The sequence below is a fragment of the Trichomycterus rosablanca genome, chromosome 8, assembly GCF_030014385.1.
Source record: "Trichomycterus rosablanca isolate fTriRos1 chromosome 8, fTriRos1.hap1, whole genome shotgun sequence".
NCBI classification, from domain to species: domain Eukaryota; kingdom Metazoa; phylum Chordata; class Actinopteri; order Siluriformes; family Trichomycteridae; genus Trichomycterus; species Trichomycterus rosablanca.
Genome location: NC_085995.1, coordinates 24,825,524 through 24,844,709, shown reverse-complemented (window position 1 = coordinate 24,844,709; position 19,186 = coordinate 24,825,524). Strand labels below are relative to the sequence as shown.

At 39.6% G+C, this 19,186-nt stretch overlaps 1 protein-coding gene across 1 annotated transcript; it reads left to right on the top strand.

The window, feature by feature from the left end:
- The first annotated feature begins 1,720 nt into the window (after positions 1-1,720).
- slc25a48 (solute carrier family 25 member 48) lies at positions 1,721-14,852 on the top strand. The gene is made up of 7 exons (XM_063000606.1): positions 1,721-1,897; positions 3,791-3,834; positions 4,703-4,774; positions 6,697-6,949; positions 7,182-7,457; positions 9,567-9,700; positions 14,290-14,852. The coding sequence occupies exons 1-7, from the start codon at positions 1,852-1,854 to the stop codon at positions 14,392-14,394; spliced, it is 930 nt and encodes a 309-aa protein (XP_062856676.1). The 5' UTR covers positions 1,721-1,851; the 3' UTR covers positions 14,395-14,852.
- The last annotated feature ends 4,334 nt before the right edge of the window (positions 14,853-19,186 follow it).

Here is a 19,186-nt window from a genome sequence, read left to right as displayed (position 1 = left end):
ATCGTAGTCCAATCAGCGTCGAGTTGTGTTCCGTATAGTACCGCCCAGGGCCGGCGCTAGGGGGGGGCTGAGGGGGGCATTGCCCCCCCAAATTGTGTCTTTGCCCCCCCAAGCACAATGCAAGCAATGGCTATTTTTAAAATTATCTCTGAACCAATCACAAAAATGCATTTTGTTTTACAGTGTGAAGATATTTTCTTGCTTATTCCTGATTGGCTCTTTGAGTCATATAAAAATCGGCAGACTGCCCCAAACAGTTCAGTTCGGCAGTATATGTTCTGTTAGTGTGAGCGAGAGGCAGGTATACTGGTAAACACTTTTTTTTTACAGAATTAGTATTCTTTTGTTTTCTTTATTTTTTAATTTCCCAATAATATAAATATTCTCACTCATTCCTATTTCCACGTTTGAATATTCTCAGTCTGTGTGTAGGTACATTTGTCAGCTTTGACTTAAATTTGTATTAAAGCCTTTCAAGAAATAGAGTTGTTCTATTAGTAATGGCAATTTAATTAAGGGGGCGTATTAAAATGAAATACAATTAGATAATCTTTTTTCTCCATTTACATAATCAACATGTATTTTTTAATCATTGGGTTTTAAGTTTAAGTTCGAAAACATGCATTTTTATTTCTTTACCTCATACATCACTTTAAGCCAGTATCAATAGCTTGGCTGTCATCATTCATGCACAAATCAAGCCTTGAATATATTTCTGGCTTCAAAAACATGACTATCAACATGCCCCCTCATTAGGTTTTACTGCCCCCCCAAGCAAAGCAGTCCAGAACCGGGGCTGGTACCGCCCCTTTTGGGGCGATTTCAGTTGCTCTCATAGACTCTCATTTTAAGGCTCTTTTTTTCGAACTGCAGGCGCTACAATACATTCTGAATGGGTTCCGGGAGGGCACGCACTTACGTGCTTGCATCACACGTAACCTGGTGTCGCGATCTCGTCACCATGACTACCATCACCTCAGTTCGGAGCAACTCCATCGTGTAATCAGGATAAATTAGCAGTTTAAGAATGAGGGCCACCCAGACCAAATTTAAACATCAAGCAAGTATCTACAAAGGGGGGAAAATCATGTAAGTTACAAGTAAATCACAAGTAAGTAATATAATTTTTAAATTGTGAATTGTGATTGCACTTATTGTATCTCCCCAATTGTTTAATTGTACTTCTTTATTCATTGCACATCAGCCCAGATGCCAATCTTTATTCTGGATCTGCTGCACCTAAAATAAAATGCTATCTGATGAATACTGAATTAAATTGTTATGGTAAGGGCTTTACTTAATTTTATGATTAATGGTAAAGCTGGTCTCTCTCCATGTTCAAAGTTATTTGTGAGGGCAAACTGATAGATGACTTAAGATGTTAATTATTTAAGCTTTAATTTACCCATTGAGAGGGTCACCTTGGCCATCATCGCAACAATTGCCCCCCTGAGAGATTTGGCAGGAGCCGCCACTGTGTATATGACTGTATGTATAGTTGAATGTACAAAGGCTAAGGTACTATTTGATAATTGGGCTTATTTATCTATAGTATTTCGATGGTTTTATTTTTGGACAGCTCATGGAGGTGTGTATTCGGCAAGCCTCCAGCAGCCCGGAATGATGCGTTACCATTGGCGCTGAGTTGGTGTGTTAGGGCGAAGCCTCGCCCCCCTAAAAGCACAAATACATCTCAAATGGAAACTAGTTTAGGGACTTCGGTCGCTTTTTGTGCTCTTCATGAGATCGACAGAAACTTGCTGTTTAAAAATGCTGCCGGCGATTTAAAGAGCATTTGTATCAGTTCTGGATACGCAAATTTATTTTGGACTTTGCGTCAGATTAAACGAGATGAGTTTCCTTCAGCTGGATGATTTCTTGGCAGGATGGATAGCAGGTAACCGGTTAATTTAGGGAATTGGTTTAATTATTTTTTTTTAAACGTTTATTTGGGATTAGGATCGTGCAGTGAGCTGTTGAATGCTTTGGTTAAAAATTCGGGAGTGGGGACGACTTGGCTTGGCAGGAAAACCGCTTTTTACAGACAAATGCGGTGTTTTAACTCCGGCTAAAATACGCACGGTTGACGATGGTCCTTATATTAAAACGTTTTTATACTAATATTATATATCCATTTATTTACTTTGCTGTACGACTTTAATAAACAGTCCGAATAACAAGTTCTTAAAACGAACTGCAAATGGGGTTTTGTAGTTATTTTCGTTTTCTCAAATTTCCCCATTGAAAAGTGAACTAACCCCCAGGAAAACATCATATTTTATATAAAATAATACTCAAACTCGAGCCTAAACTTTGGCTGTATTAAACTTTTTATTGTTCTTGCAGTACTAGGTTTACGTTTGCTTGCACAGCAGGTTATTTTGACAGTCTGAACCCTAAAACAATGTCTTTACTAAGTGGCAGAGTTTACTTGTTGACTGTTTACATATGGCACTCTGCCCCAGGGCGCAGCGGTGCTGCATGAATAAATCGCACAATGTATGGTATTCAGCAGTGAAGACAAAGTGGTGGATGGTGGAGGATGATTCTCAGCACTGCAGTGACACTGACATGGTGGTGGTGAGTTAGTGTGTGTTGTGCTGGTATTATGGGGATACCAGCACAGTTTTTAAACACCTCACTGTCACTGCTGGACTGAGAATAGGCCACCAACCAAAGATATCCCGCGGGCAGCGTCCTGTGACCGCTGATGAAGGTCTCTAAGATGACCAACTCAAACAGCAGCAATAGATGAGCGATCGTCTCTGACTTTACGTCTATTAGGTGGACCAACTAGGTAGGAGTGTCTAATGGAGTGGACAGTGAATGGAAACTCCAGCAGCGCTGCTGTGTCTGATTCACTCATACCAGTACAACACACACTAACACACCACCACCATGTCATTGTAACTGCAGGGCTGAGAATGAGCCACCACCCAAAGAATACCTGCTCTGTGGGGGTCCTGACCATTGAAGAACAGGGTAAAAACAGGCTAAAAAGATATGTAGAGAAACATATAGACTACAGTCAGTAATTGTAGAACTACAAAGTGCTTCTATATGGTAAGTGGAGCTGATAAAATGGACAGTAAGTGTAGAAACAAGGAGGTGGTTTTAATGTTATGGCTGATCAGTGTAAATGGAACACTCTCTCTGTGTGGGTCTATCAGGGCTGTTTCTGTGTTCGGGTGTTACAGTTCACCTCTACAAACATGATGATCAGTTTCTGGCTGTTGGTAAGAGTGTAGAGTTCAGGATGGAGTTTTTGAAATGTTTTGTAGTAGACCTCCCGTATGTGAGTGTATTTTGGACACTGAAGAAGTGCAGCTCAGTCTGTGTGGTGCTGGTCTTGCACTGTGTACACACTCTTTGTTCTGTGGGGAGCCAGGATTTCTTCTCTCTCTTTCTCTATCTCCCTTTTTTTCTCTTTCATTTCTGCCAGCGTGTTGGCAATACTGTCTGAACTGATGGGAGTATGCTGAAAAGTACAAACAGGTTTTAATTCATCATGCCATTCCTTGTTGAAAGCACCTGATTGGGAATGGTTTTAGTTTTAGCGTAACAACACTGATAGTCATGGACTGGCCTCCACAGAGTCCTAATTTAAAGAAGAACTCTGGGAAGTGCTGAAAGGAGTCTGGTATTCTCCCCAAAAGAGTTCAAGATGTGCTTAGTGCCAAGGGAGGTCGCACTAAATATGACTTTGCCTGTAGAAGCAATTTTGTTCTGAAAATTGTGTTTTTCTTTATTTTGTGTACATGTTTCCTGTATTTTCTTCTTTTTATTCTAGGAGCCTCCAGTGTGATTGTTGGTCATCCACTTGACACAGTGAAGGTATGCTGCAAATTCTTTCAAACATTTAAAAATGATTTTAATGTTACTTAAAATTATTTCAGCATAAATAGATGCATTTATTACATCAAGATTAGAGTGTAGAGGGTTAGAGTGGCCCAACACGACCAGGAAACAATGGATAAGGCGGGAATACACCAATTGCCACTCACATTCTATTATCTATTCATTAGTTCATTTACATCTGGTGGAGCACCAGACTTAGTTTCTGTATGTTTTTAAGGTGGGGTACACTCATCAAAGGGTATGCAAAAGTCTTCAGAACCTATGTTCCTGTCTGACGCCCACTGACCTAGCTGGGCCATCATATTTTATCAGCAGTTTAAAGTATTTTAAGTTTAAAATTAGGAAGTAACAGATCTTATTAAAATAACTTTTTTTTAAACAAAACAGACCTGAAACTTAATAGTTAAACTAGATCTATTAATAACTTTAACGGTCGATTAGGATGCAGTGGCATGACCTAAAAAGGACTTTTCATGCAAGAAATCCTACAGTGTTTAATAATTCTTCCTCATTGTTCTGCACTTATAAAGGAACTACAGGAAAGTGATTAATGATAAAGTTTTTTTCCATAGACTTTTTACTTTTTATTTACATTTTCAGCATTTAGCAGACGCTTTTATCCAAAGCGACTTACACACAATGAGCGGCACATGATGAGCAATTGAGGGTTAAGGGTCTTGCTCAGGGACCCAACAGTGGCAACTTGGTGGTGGCAGGGCTTGAACCGGCAACCTTCTGTTTACTAGTCCAGTACCTTAACCACTGAGCTATCACTGGCCCTATTTTAGGCCTAGACTGAATGTTTAACTAGAATTCATAAATTTCTAAATTTTACTTTTGACAGACACGTTTACAAGCTGGAAAAGGCTGCAAGAATGCCCTACATTGTATTGTAAGCATCTATAAAAAGGAAACAGTAAGTCAACATTAATGCTTTTTCACCATATACATTGTTGTACACAGATCAGCCATAATATTAAAACCACCTCCTTGTTTCTACACACATTGTCCATTTTATCAGCTCCACTTACCATATAGAAGCACTTTGTAGTTCTTCAATTACTGACTGTAGTCCATCTGTTACTCTGCATGCTTTGTTAGCCCCCTTTCATGCTGTTCTTCAATGGTCAGGACCACTACAGAGTAGGTATTATTTGGGTGGTGGATCATTCTCAGCACTACAGTGACACAGTGGTGGTGTGTTTGTGTGTTGTGAGTGATAAGAGTTTTTAAACACCTCACTGTCACTGCTGGACTGAGAATAGTCCACCGACCAAAAATATATCCAGACAACAGCGCCCCGTAGGCAGCGTCCTGTGACCACTGATGAAGGTCTAGAAGATGACCAACTCAAACAGCAGCAATAGATGAACGATCGTCTCTGACTTTACATCTACAAGGTGAACCAACTAGGTAGGAGTGTCTAATAGAGTGGACAGGGTATTTAAAAACTCCAGCAGCACTGCTGTGTCTGATCCACTCATACCAGCACAACACACACTAACACACCACCACCATGTCAGTGTCACTGCAGTGCTGAGAATGATCCGCCATCTAAATAATACCTGCTCTGTGGGGGTCCTGACCATTGAAGAACAGGCTAAAAAGGTATGTAGAGAAATAGATGGACTACAGTCAGTAATTGTAGAACTACAAAGTGCTTCTATATGGTTAGTGGAGCTGATAAAATGGACTGTGAGTGTAGAAACAAGGAGGTGGTTTTAATGTTATGGCTGATCAGTGTACATCGTTGTATATCTGCATAAAAGTTAATTTCTTGTATAATTATATAAAATGGCCAAAACTATGAACTAGTTGTACATCTTGGAATTGGGCCCTCCAGTGAATTTTTGACTAATCATGCTAAATGAGTTGAAAAGCAATTGTGAGTAAGACATTATTGTTGAATGAGAAGGCCCAATTCCATGAGTTTTTCCAATGAGTTGTGGTTGGGATTGGGGTTATATCATTCATTTACCTATTCATTATACCTACTAGCAGCAGGTGTATCTGGAACATCTGATCTCAATAAGTAGGAGAGGAATGCCCACAACCTTTGACCATACAGTGTGTATAAGTACATACAGTGGTTTTAGAAAGTACTCAGAGCTCTTGACTTTTTGCACCCTTTACTGTACTGTGGATTTGATCCTGAATTTCTTTTGCATTTTCCCCCAATTCTCGTCCCAAGCTAGTAGTATCCAATCACCCTATTGCATTGCGCTTCCTCTCTACTATTGTTGATCTCCACCCTGGTTGAGGAGAGCCGAGACTGACACACGCCCCCTCCGACATGTGTGCAGTAGCTGACTGCATCTTTTCACTTGCAGCAGGCAAGGATTAGTTTTTGTGTACAGAGAGACACACCCTGATCCTCAATATCCCTCAACACTTTGTCAATTTAATCGTATCCAGTTACCTGATTCGCTCTTACTGTCGCAGACCGTCAATCCTGACCAAAAGAGTTGCAATCGTTACACACCCCATCTGACACATGAACCTGCACCAGGTGGGTTCATATGGAGATTCTGTAATGTACTGTAAAAATGTAATGTAAATCATTTGTTTCGCGACCAGCAATTAGGTGAAAATCCTGTTCAGCCATTGTCCCGTCTCTTATAGACACACATCCTGTGTCTGTGTAAGCACCCAGCTGGCTGATAGCCTGTTAGGGCACCATTAATGCTAAAATAAATATGTTCCTTTTGAGCAAAATGTGCTGCCTTGTGTATTCAAGCTTGCGCATACATATACAGTACACTTTTTATAACATGAACATTTGCTTGTGCCACACGTGTGATCAAATTCTAACGAAGAACTACTGCTTGTTTTAATCAGGTTGCTGGCTTTTTCAAGGGACTGTCCTTCCCACTAGCTAGCATCACCCTTTATAACTCAGTGGTGTTCGGCTTCTTCAGCAACTCCCAGAGATTTATTAGTGAGCTCCGTTACGGCGATGGAAAGCACCAGTGCGGTATGCTCGACCTGACTGTGGCCAGCATGCTGACCGGCCTGGTATCAGTGAGCCTGGGGGCCCCTGTGGAACTTGTCAAAATAAGACTGCAAATGCAAACACAACCTGTTCTTGCACGTAAGTGTGAAATTTAAGCATAAAAGCCTAAGGTAGGCCCTAAAAAAATAAAAAAAAATAATTTAAAAGCACAGTAAGTTCTCATAGCTTGGTAATAATGATTTAGAACTACATCACTAGAAGGAGTTAATACTCTATTTACACATTGCTTATAATTGCTACCCTAACTGGGCAAATCAGTTGAAAGATGAGCTAAAGAGATGTCTCATGAGTACAACGTCTCTGTTTACAGAAAACCTAACGCTGGCTGGGAATGGCAGTGTGTCTGGGCGGTCAGTGGGTCTCCAGAGCCAGTCCATGTACAGAGGCCCTCTTCACTGCATCAGCAGCATTCTGCAGGCCGAGGGAATTCAGGGTTTGTACAGAGGAGCAGGAGCCATGATATTGCGCGATGTGCCTGGATATGCCCTCTACTTCATCCCATACACATTACTTCGTGACTGCCTTACTCCTAGTAACAACAGTTCACCTCACCCCTCCTCTATATGGCTAGCAGGAGGACTAGCAGGTAAATAGTATGTAAAATAAAAACTGTTGTAATGATGTCCTATATAACTGATTTAACCATATTGTTCTGTGGCCAACTAAAAACTGCTAAACCACAAACTGCCCACCAGTGTTATTTTGTCTTTTAAACAAAAATTAAGTTCAGTTGCTTCTGCCTTTGTTTACATGCTTATACATTACACCATGGTGCCCAGTAGAGGGGGGCAGCATTTGGCTGTGTTTATTTTGAATGCACAGCCACAACTAGCCAGACTTTGATGGAGACAGAACATTCTAAGTCTTGTTATAGGCTCTGCATTATTATTTAATCATTTTCCACAGTGGATTTATCCCAATCAGGACCACTGTGGGTCCGGCACCACTTAAATTAAATAATAGAAATAGGAACACTATATGTAAACATAGAATAAACAATACAACAGCAAACAGTACATAAACAGTACAGCATCAGACAACGTGTGCAATGAAGATATACAGTACAGTACACTGACAAACTTCAAGTAAAAAATTGTGGATGGAAAATATTAAGTAAATAAGGTGCATATGTGCATTGACTGCATAAGGAAAAAATGTGGGAGTCATGTGTGATATGCAGCATATATGATAAAATCCATGTGCATTCTGTTAAATCGAAGGGATGTGAAAATAGTCCTTGTTTAGTATGGTGATAGCCTGGGGAAAATAATCTGTGAAGGTGGCAGTTGGTCCGAGTTTTAAAGGCTCTTACTCTGGGTCTCCGCCGAGATGAAAATTGCTGGAAAAGAAGTGACCAGCGTGTGAATCAATTTCATGACAAAACAAACATGCACACACATTTGCTCACTTACTCATACCTATGGGAAATTTTACAGTAGGCAGTCCACTATGTTGTTATGTAGTAAAATGAAACCAGAGTACTCAAAGAAACCACACAGACTTGGGAAGAACATAAAAAACTCCATACAGTGACCAGTAGTTTGACTTTGTACTACAATCTACCATTGCATACTGTATATGGAATTCTTTTTATCTTCTTTTTTTTTTCACTTTTTTCCTCCGCCATGTTTCCTTATCTCTCATATAAATATAACTAAAGCAGTTTTGCACAGTTGATGTAAGATAAGCAGATGTGCCTGGTTTATAGCACAGCTTCAACAATCAGACTATAACATGGTGCACTGGTACAAATATCACACAAGTCTGTGAAAAAAGTATTTGTCACTTTTTAGTCATCAGACTACCTTTAATATTAGACAAAGTCAACCCTAGTAAACTTTAAATGACCTGTGTATATGCCCCTAGGCTACTATATTAAGGAGTTCAATTAACAATTGGGTGCAATTTCACTAGTCTCACCTAGTCATGATTACTGCCAGAACTGTTAATCTAAACATCACTTAAACAGAAGCTGCCTGGCAATGTGAAGCAGACTAGAAGCTCTCAAAAAGCAGCACATGATGGCATGGTCTAAAAACATACAAATACAGATGCAAAACAAAGTCATTGTGCCAGTCTGTAAAACATTACAAAGCCATCACTAAGGCTCTGGGACTTCAGTGAACCATAGTAAGAGCCATTATCCAAATCGTACTAGGAGTGGTCGGCCTACTACTAATGCAACTATTTATTCAGCAGGTCACAAAAGAACTCAGCCAGCATCTAAAGAATGGCAGGTCTTACTTTCTTCTTTCAAGGACAATGAACATAATTCCACAAGAAGAATGACACTGGGCAAAAATGGCAACCAAGGGAGAGTTGCAGGGCACAGACCACTGGAGACCAAAAATAATACATAGACTTGTCTTGAATTTGTCAAATCATCTAGATGACTCTAGATTTGATATATAATATTCTGTGGAAGACATGGTTTCTGTTATATTTTCTACATTCTACCATAAGAACATTATACCAACAGTCAAGCATGGTGGTGGTAGTGTGGTCCTGGGCTGCTTTGCTTCTGCCGCAGTACACTTATTGAAAACCCACAAGCAAGACCTTAACTCAAACTCAAAGACTTTTAGGTGTTGACAGCTTTGTGCATTTTAACTTAGGTGTAATAGGTTGTGGCATCTGTATCAGCTATGGTTGTGTTGTAAATACCTCACACCCAAGCTGTTTTTTTATTCTGCAGGATCTATCTCTTGGGTCACGGCAACACCAGCCGATGTGGTTAAGAGTCGATTGCAGGCTGACACCATGCACCACAGAAAATATAAAGGCATTATCCACTGCATTTTACAAAGTTACAAGACTGATGGACTTCAGGTAAGTTCAGTAAATCAGACTTTTGAGCAATATTGTCTTGAAAGATTATTAAAACTTTGGGAATTCCAAAGTTTGGGAGCAGTACCAGAGCCATTCAAAATAATCTCCATCAGTCTACTGATGTGCATTTTTGAACATTATAGTGAACATTATGCTGCCTTTAACATCATCTAGTATGACCAGTATGGCAGTGGGTCAGTAATGGTCTTGGGGGGGGGGGGGGGGGGGGGTGAAGTGGACACTGGTGAAGTGGACCCTGGGTGCCCATCCTAATGTGGACAGAGTGTGTAGGCAGTTCCTTGGTAGTGAACATTCCACAGACCTTAATCCAATTGTGAACCTGTGGGATGTATCATTGCATCCAATGCCACAGTGCCGCAGCCTGTCCAAGAGCTCACTGACAAACTGATTTAGGGCTAGCAGGTGATCCCCCAGGACACCATCCGCTGTTTCATCAGGAGCATGTCCAGATGTTGTCAGCAATGCATACGCATGTGAGGACCAAAAATTCTACTGAGTCACATTATGAGTTGCCGTGATCAGATCAAAAAAGTAGTACTTTACTTTAGTGTGACTTTAGGACTTTAGTTTTGAATCTAGTCCTTAATAAGTTGATGATTCTGGTTTCCATTGACTGTACTTAATAATTTTGTTTTCAACAAATTATAAGTAAATATTTTTAACTTAACTTTAACTTTTAACTAGGGTTGGGCGGTATTGCCGATTTTCATACCGTCTTCAGTAAATACCGCGGTATACGGTATTACCGCTGTGGGGGGGGGGGGGGGTTATCTTATCATTGCTTATCTTATCTGATCTATATTAAATACGCGTAAGTATAAATGCATGTGTATCAATTACACTTTAACACAAACATTAACACAACATTTTGGCATTGTACTCTCTCTCTCTGCCCACACAAAACAGAATAATAGCAGGCTAAACACTTCAATATATTTCAAAAGTTAACTGCTTAGTTTATAGTTACAGATATTTCTTAAAAGTGTATGAACGTGTACGATTACAACCCCTGGCAAAAATTATGGAATCACCACTCTTGGAAGATGTTCTTTCAATTGTTTAATTTTGTAGAAAAAAAAAAAATCACAGACATGCCACAAAACTATCATTTCTCAAACTGTCAACCCTCTGGCATTAAGAAACAATAAAAAAAGAAACAAATATAATAGTTGTGGTCAGTCACAATTGCTTTTTTTTAGATCAAGTAGAGGAAAAAAATATGGAATCACTCAAATCTGAGGAAAAAATTATGGAATCATTAGAAAACACTGCACCATTATTACTTTGTTGCACCACCTCTGGCTTTTATAATGGTTTAAACTCTCTGAGGCATGGAGTTAACTAATGACAAACAGTATTCTTCATCAATCTGCCTTCAACTGTCTCTTGCTGTTGCCAGATCAGCTTTGCAGGTTGGAACCTTGTCATTGACCATTTTCTTCAATTTCCACCAGAGATTTTCAAATGGATTGAGATCCAGACTATTTGCAGGCCATGCCATTGACATTATATGTTTTCTTGAAGGAAAGTTTTCACGTCCTTTGCCCTATGGCAAGATGCATTATCATCTTGAAAAATGAAGTCATCATCACCAAACATCCTTTCAACTGATGGAATAAGAAAAGCGTCCAAAATTTCAATGTGGACTTTGGCATTTATTGAAGACCATCTCCCCTGTGCCTTTACCCGACATGCAGGCCCATATCATCAACAACTGTGGAAATTAACATGTTTTCTTTAGGCAGTTATCTTCATAAATTTCATTGGACAGACACCAAACAAAAGTTCCAGCATCATCACCTTGCCCAATGCAGATTCGCGATTCATCACTGAAGATCACTTTTATCCAGTCACCCACAGTCCACGATTGCTTTTCTTTAGCCTACTTTAACCTTGTTCTTTTCTTTTTAGGTGTTAATGATGGCTTTTGTTTGGCTTTTCTGTATGTAAATCCCATTTCTTTTAGGTGATTTCTTACAGTTCAGTCACAGACATTGACTCCACTTTCCGGCCACTTGTTTCTCATTTGTTTTGTTGTGCATTTTCTGTTTTCAAGACATATTGCTTTAAGTTTTCTATCTTGATGCTTTGATGTCTTACTTGGTCTACCAGTATGCTTCCCTTTTACAACCTTCCCATTTTGTTTGTACTTGGTCCAGATTTTAAACACAGCTTACTGGGAACAACCAACATCTTTTGCGACATTCCACAATGATTTATCTTCTTGAAGGAGTTTTATAATCCTCTCATTTGTTTCAACTGACATATCTTGTGTTGGAACCATGATTCATGACAATCTGCTTTGTGCAACAGCTCTCCGAGGTGTAAGCACTCTTTTTAAACTGAAGAATAATTAGCAAATCTAATCTGCTGCAGATGTTTTGTTTTTAAACTGCAAATTACAGAGTGATTCCATAATTTTTTCCTCAGATTTGAGTGATTCCATATTTTTTTCCTCTACTTGATCTAAAAAAAGCAATTGTGACTGACCACAACTATTATATTTGTTTCTTTTTTTTGTTGTTTCTTAATGCCAGAAGGTTGACATTTTGAAAAATGATAGTTTTGTGGCATGTCTGTGATTTATTTTTTTTCTACAAAATTAAACAACTGACAGAACATCTTCCAAGAGTGGTGATTCCATAATTTTTGCCAGGGGTTGTAGTTATGCCTGTAATCCAGAATTAAGTTCTATACCATAACAAAAAATGTGAATGTAAATGTTCATGTTGCGATGACGGTGATGTAAAGTAATGTTAAAATAATTCAAAGTCCAAACATTTGAGTGGTTAACGAGAACGCTACTTTAAATGTCACACAAGCACCGTGCAAAACACGAGCACGGAAACGGTACAAATCCGATCTCTTCCCTACACACTCGCTCCCTACGCCCTATAAAGCACTTAACATTCTTTAAGGGCCAGACAATATATTTTATAATTCACATTACACGACAGGTGAGACATTCTTTTTTCTTAATATAGCGCTTTTATTTAGGAAAAAATAGTTCTTACATAGGCAGGAAAATCTATGGCAGACAAGAGTCAGAACAGCGGATTGGGCGTAACGTTATTATTACTGTTTGCTCCTTTTTCTCAACGTTTGTGCTCGATTTACACTGAAGATATATTTAGTAAATAACTACATGTCCGCGCATGCACGCGCTTGTGTTCATTTCCGGTTGAACTGATAAAAAATTTTGATTTTGAAAAATTAAAAGACGAGCCCTTTTTCAGTTTCTGCTTGTTAGCGCACAGCTAACGCTAGCCAGTGTGGCTCTTCACTCGTCTCTCTGTGTTATCACACAGTGAGCACCCCACAGCCAATCAGCGAGCTCCAACCGCCTACCCCTCCCTTACTGTGGATGCGCGCATGTCCTAAAGTCTCAGTTTTCAAGGTAAACCTGAAGCAGAAATTTGGCGCTTCACATTTAAAAAATACCGTCACCATTTTTTAATACCGTCACCATTTTTGATACCGTAATACCGTCATACCGCCCAACCCTACTTCTAACTGAATGTTTCGTTCATCAAGATACGATGTGTGATTTGTGTTCCCTTATTTTTTTTAGTGTAGTTACCATATATTGTGTTATAGAGAGGATTTTTAATATAGATGTTGGTAGGGATGCATCTACATTGGGCTAAAAATGAGACTGGATTAAAACTGTATTGGATTTCACATATCTAGCTTACTGCCTTATTTTGGGCTGTAAACGTGTGTAAAGTATCCAGTGCACTTACTCACCACCACTAGAAAAAATGGCTTATGTAAACAATGTTTAATTTTCCTGTCAGATTGGTAATGCACAGAGATGGCTTGGAACACAGTATTATGACAACAAATTAAGTGGTGTCTCCTTCTCGGTGACTGGTCTTTACACATCAATCTAAGAGAGCCGGAGTATACATAAAACAATATTCTTAAATCCAAGCCATGCAAAACAAAGCAACATTCTACAATATTAATATACTGTATATTGAGTATTAAAAAGTGGTTGTTTTTGCCAAGTTGCCTTTTTAAAAAAAAAAGTATTTGCCCCTGGCTATCCAATATTCCATTCATTTATTCACTGTCTGTTTTACCACAGCTTTATCCTATACATGGTACAATTCACTGGGCAAAAAGGGAAGAAACTCCCTGGACAGGTCACCAGTCCATCACAGAGCAAACACACAAACATACATTCACACTCATACTTAGGGGGACTTTAGTATGTTCAATTAACATGACTGCATGTCTTTGGACTGTGGGGGAAACCCACGCAGATATAGGGAAAATGTGCAAACCCACACAGAAAGGACCTGGGAATCAAACCCAGGACCTTACTGTGAGGCGACAGTGTTACCCACTACTATGAGCCACCATGCCACCCTATGCAATAAACAGTTTTATCAAATTTTGCTGATTTAACTCATTAAACACAGTCAGACTTAAACTCACCCTTAATCATACTTGATCACTGAACAATGGTTAATGGATTGAAGTCTATATTTATATGTGCTTATTAACTAATACAACAAGGTTGGCTGTACTATTTAAAACACCCTTTTTAACCCCTGTTTCAGGTTTTTTTCCGAGGTGCAGCTGTAAGTGTTATCAGAGGATTTCCCATGAGTGCTACTATGTTCCTGATCTACGAACTGTCACTCAAGTTTCTTCGAAGCCTGTAACAAATGTACAGGAAAAACAGCTAGTTTTAATGTTAAGCATCATGGCTCATAATATCAGTTTTCTGGCTTTATATTTTTAGAACTGATTGTGGGCTTCTTAGTTGTTGATACTTCTATGATATAGTATCACTTAAGCTTTTACTTATTTCTTACATTAAGAAAGAAAACGAGCATGATTTTGACATAATTTTACTAATGCTATTTTATTAAGGAATTTTAACATATATATTTACTAATTTTATATGTTGATAGTGTTTAAATACTTTCACTGTGATATTTGGTTACACTCTGTAAAAGGGCCAACAGCATTTGGCAACAGCTAAAAATATGATTTTGTTGCATTTCGTTATGTAAATACAAGACATCAGCCTTCTAAATTAAAATGTTTATATTTTAATATGTACATCTGTAAATGTAGTACATTTGAATTACTCATAAAAACTATGACATGTATAGAACACATTTTGTGTCTTTTTTTGTCAATTGTTTGCTTTGATAAACTACATGGCCAAAAGTATGTGGACTCCCCCCACCTCCCCAAATTATTGCCTTCTGGCCTTTTCCTGTTTCAGAATTACTGTGCTTTTTCACACAAAGTGAGGTCAGTAAAGACATGGTCCAATGACTTGCACAGATCTCAGACCTAAACCCTGTTTAACACTTTTAGGATGAAATGAAACACATTAAATTAGGCCTTCACATCCAGCATCAGTGCTTGCCCTCCCAAATGCTCTTTTTCTTTTAGTCTTTTTTTTTTGTAATTTATTTTATTAATTTTTTTGTAATTTTTTTTTTTTTTATAATTTAGCGCGTCCAATTTCATCCCGTCAATCATCCTCTCACTAATGCCGGTCCCTGCTCCTGATTGGGGCTGACGAGGCCGTTCCACGCCTCCTCCGACACGTGCACAGCCAATCGACCGTCTTATCACCCACACTTGACGAGTGCAGCGCGGCAGAGCACTGTGCACGGAGGATCACACACTCCGCCGCACCCCCTCCCGTCTCCATGCAGGCGCCACCGACCAGCCAGCAGAGGGCGCAACCGCCCCAGTTCTGAGAGAGCATCCCCTCCGGTCTCAAATCCCGCCCCCCACCTGAGCAACAGGCCAATCATTGTTCATATAGCCGCCCAGCCTCGACCGGTGAAGGCAGAGCTGGACTCGAAACGACGCACTTTCGAGATCCAGCCCTGGTTGCAGCGCGTGTCTTTTACCGCTGTGCCACCTGAGCGGCCCAAATGCTCTTTTGACTACATGATACTGACCTAAAACTTGACTTGGACTGTTTAGCCTAAAGACTTGTGACATAACTTGAACCCTAGTCCAAAGACTCGTGACTTGACTTGAACCCTAGTCCAAAGACTCGTGACTGACTTGAACCCTAGTCCAAAGACTCGTGACTTGACTTGAACCCTAGTCTAAAGATTTGTGACTTGACTTGAACCCTAGTCTAAAGACTCGTGACTTGACTTGAACCCTAGTCCAAAGACTCGTGACTTGACTTGAACTCTAGTCTAAAGACTCGTGACTTGAACTCTAGTCTAAAGACTCGTGACTTGACTTGATCTCTAGTCTAGAGACTTGTGACTTGACTTGAACCCTAGTCTAAAGACTTGTGACTTGACTTGAACCCTAGTCTAATGACTTGTGTTGTTGTAGGACTTTAAACAGGCAGCTAACACTTAAATGCCCTCTAATGTTAGTCCACAGTGTTGTAAGTCTGATCACCAGTTATCAGAAGCATTGGGTGCTTCTAAAGGGGGCACTTCCATTTATTAAGTTTAGAGGTAACAGTTCCCAGCTAACAAAATTACATTTTGAGAATGTTCCCCAAACGTTCCATTTTGGTTGTGGGAACGTTGCATTGGAATGTTCCCTCAACGTTATTTTGTCCAGTTTTCTTGATGTTCTCAGAACGTTTTTTAAAGTTATGAAAACGTTCATAGAACGTTACCTAAACCTCATTTGCAACCATAATTTAATGTTCTGGGAACGTTGTCTTGGAATGTTCTAAGAACATTTTAAATAAGGTCCTCTGAACATTCCCTTAACGTACCACTTTGGTTGTATGAATGTTTTATTAGAACGTTCCTTCAACGTTATTTTGTCCAGTTTTCTTGATGTTCTCAGAACGTTTTTTAAAGTTATGAAAACGTTCATGAAAACGTTACCAACCTACCTTTTTTTTTTTTTTTTTTTTTTTTTTTTTTTTTTTTTTTTTTTTTTTTTTTTTTTTTTTTAGCGCGTCCAATTTCATCCCGTCAATCATCCTCTCACTAATGCCGGTCCCTGCTCCTGATTGGGGCTGACGAGGCCGTTCCACGCCTCCTCCGACACGTGCACAGCCAATCGACCGTCTTATCACCCACACTTGACGAGTGCAGCGCAGCAGAGCACTGTGCACGGAGGATCACACACTCCGCCGCACCCCCTCCCGTCTCCATGCAGGCGCCACCGACCAGCCAGCAGAGGGCGCAACCGCCCCAGTTCTGAGAGAGCATCCCCTCCGGTCTCAAATCCCGCCCCCCACCTGAACAACAGGCCAATCGTTGTTCATATAGCCGCCCAGCCTCGACCGGTGAAGGCAGAGCTGGACTCGAAACGACGCACTTTCGAGATCCAGCCCTGGTTGCAGCGCGTGTCTTTTACCGCTGTGCCACCTGAGCGGCCCAAATGCTCTTTTGACTACATGATACTGACCTAAAACTTGACTTGGACTGTTTAGCCTAAAGACTTGTGACATGACTTGAACCCTAGTTCAAAGACTCGTGACTTGACTTGAACCCTAGTCCAAAGACTCGTGACTGACTTGAACCCTAGTCCAAAGACTCGTGACTTAACTTGAACCCTAGTCTAAAGATTTGTGACTTGACTTGAACCCTAGTCTAAAGACTCGTGACTTGACTTGAACCCTAGTCTAAAGACTTGTGATTTGACTTGAACCCTAGTCTAATGACTTGTGTTGTTGTAGGACTTTAAACAGGCAGCTAACACTTAAATGCCCTCTAATGTTAGTCCACAGTGTTGTAAGTCTGATCACCAGTTATCAGAAGCATTGGGTGCTTCTAAAGGGGGCACTTCCATTTATTAAGTTTAGAGGTAACAGTTCCCAGCTAACAAAATTACATTTTGAGAACGTTCCCCAAACGTTCCATTTTGGTTGTGGGAACGTTGCATTGGAATGTTCCCTCAACGTTATTTTGTCCAGTTTTCTTGATGTTCTCAGAACGTTTTTTAAAGTTTTGAAAACGTTCATGAAAACGTTACCAACCTACTTTTTTTTTTATTATTATTATTATTTATTATTTTTTTTTTTTTGCGCGTCCAATTTTATCCCGTCAATCACTAATGCCGGTCCCTGCTCCTGATTGGGGCTGACGAGGCCGTTCCACGCCTCCTCCGACACGTGCACAGCCAATCGACCGTCTCATCACCCACACTTGACGAGTGCAGCGCGGCAGAGCACTGTGCACGGAGGATCACACACTCCGCCGCACCCCCTCCCGTCTCCATGCAGGCGCCACCGACCAGCCAGCAGAGGGCGCAACCGCCCCAGTTCTGAGAGAGCATCCCCTCCGGTCTCAAATCCCGCCCCCCACCTGAACAACAGGCCAATCGTTGTTCATATAGCCGCCCAGCCTCGACCGGTGAAGGCAGAGCTGGACTCGAAACGACGCACTTTCGAGATCCAGCCCTGGTTGCAGTGCGTGTTTTTACCGCTGCGCCACCTGAGCGGCCCCAAAATTTTTTTTAAATGATTTAAATGTTACTTTAACATACTTTTAACATAACTACAGATAATGTTAATCCAAGACAATGTTAATCCCTCTGTCTTTGTGATATATTGGATGAAGGAGATTGCAGGCACAGAGAGAATCCGTTTAACTCTGCACATTTATTTGCAACATACACACACACACATTCATGCTTCCAACCCGTTACATGTGCATTTGCTTAGTAATTCTACCGTCATTATCTTATATAGTCATTAAGTATTTACTGCCTTTTACATTTACATTTTTAGCATTTAGCAGACGCTCTTATCCAGAGCGACTTACAGAAGTGCTTCTATAGTGAACATTTCATTTCTCAAGTTTAGGAAAACAACAGTCAAAGAACACAAATCTGCTAAAACCTGTTAGAACCAAAGTGCTGCTTTATTTTTTTTTTTTTTTTTTTTTTTTTTTTTTTTTTTTTTTTTAAATGGAAAAGAATGGAACAAAATGTTAGTAAATAAGTACAAGTCAGCCTAAGTGTTTAGTAAAAAGGTGGGTTTTTAATCGTTTTTTAAAGACAGAAAGTAAACGGTTTTTTAACCGTTAACTAACTTACAGTTATATATCACCAAATACAATTCTAATATACTACACTCTTGAACCCCCCAACCCCCTCAGACATTACCATTAATTAAAAAAATTATCTGAATCACTCTGATAACATTTGCTATGATGGTCTAATTCAAACAATTCATGTGATAATACTGACATAAACAGAGGCAAAATCAATGCAAACATATTTATTTAAAAAAAATGTTTTATCATCATCAATCAAATTTAACTGAATGAACGAAAAATGAAAAAAGAACAATCCCTCAATGTTTCTATCCATTATAAACTGAGGTTAAATCAGTTAGAATATATTGTATTTATTATATGTTATTATTATTATTATTATTATTATTATTATTATCAAGCAATTAATTTAAATTAATCAATGGAAAATGGGGAAAAAAACAAATAAAGTTAGGTAGTAATTCAGGGCGTCTCTGCATTCTCCACCTGCAAAGTACAC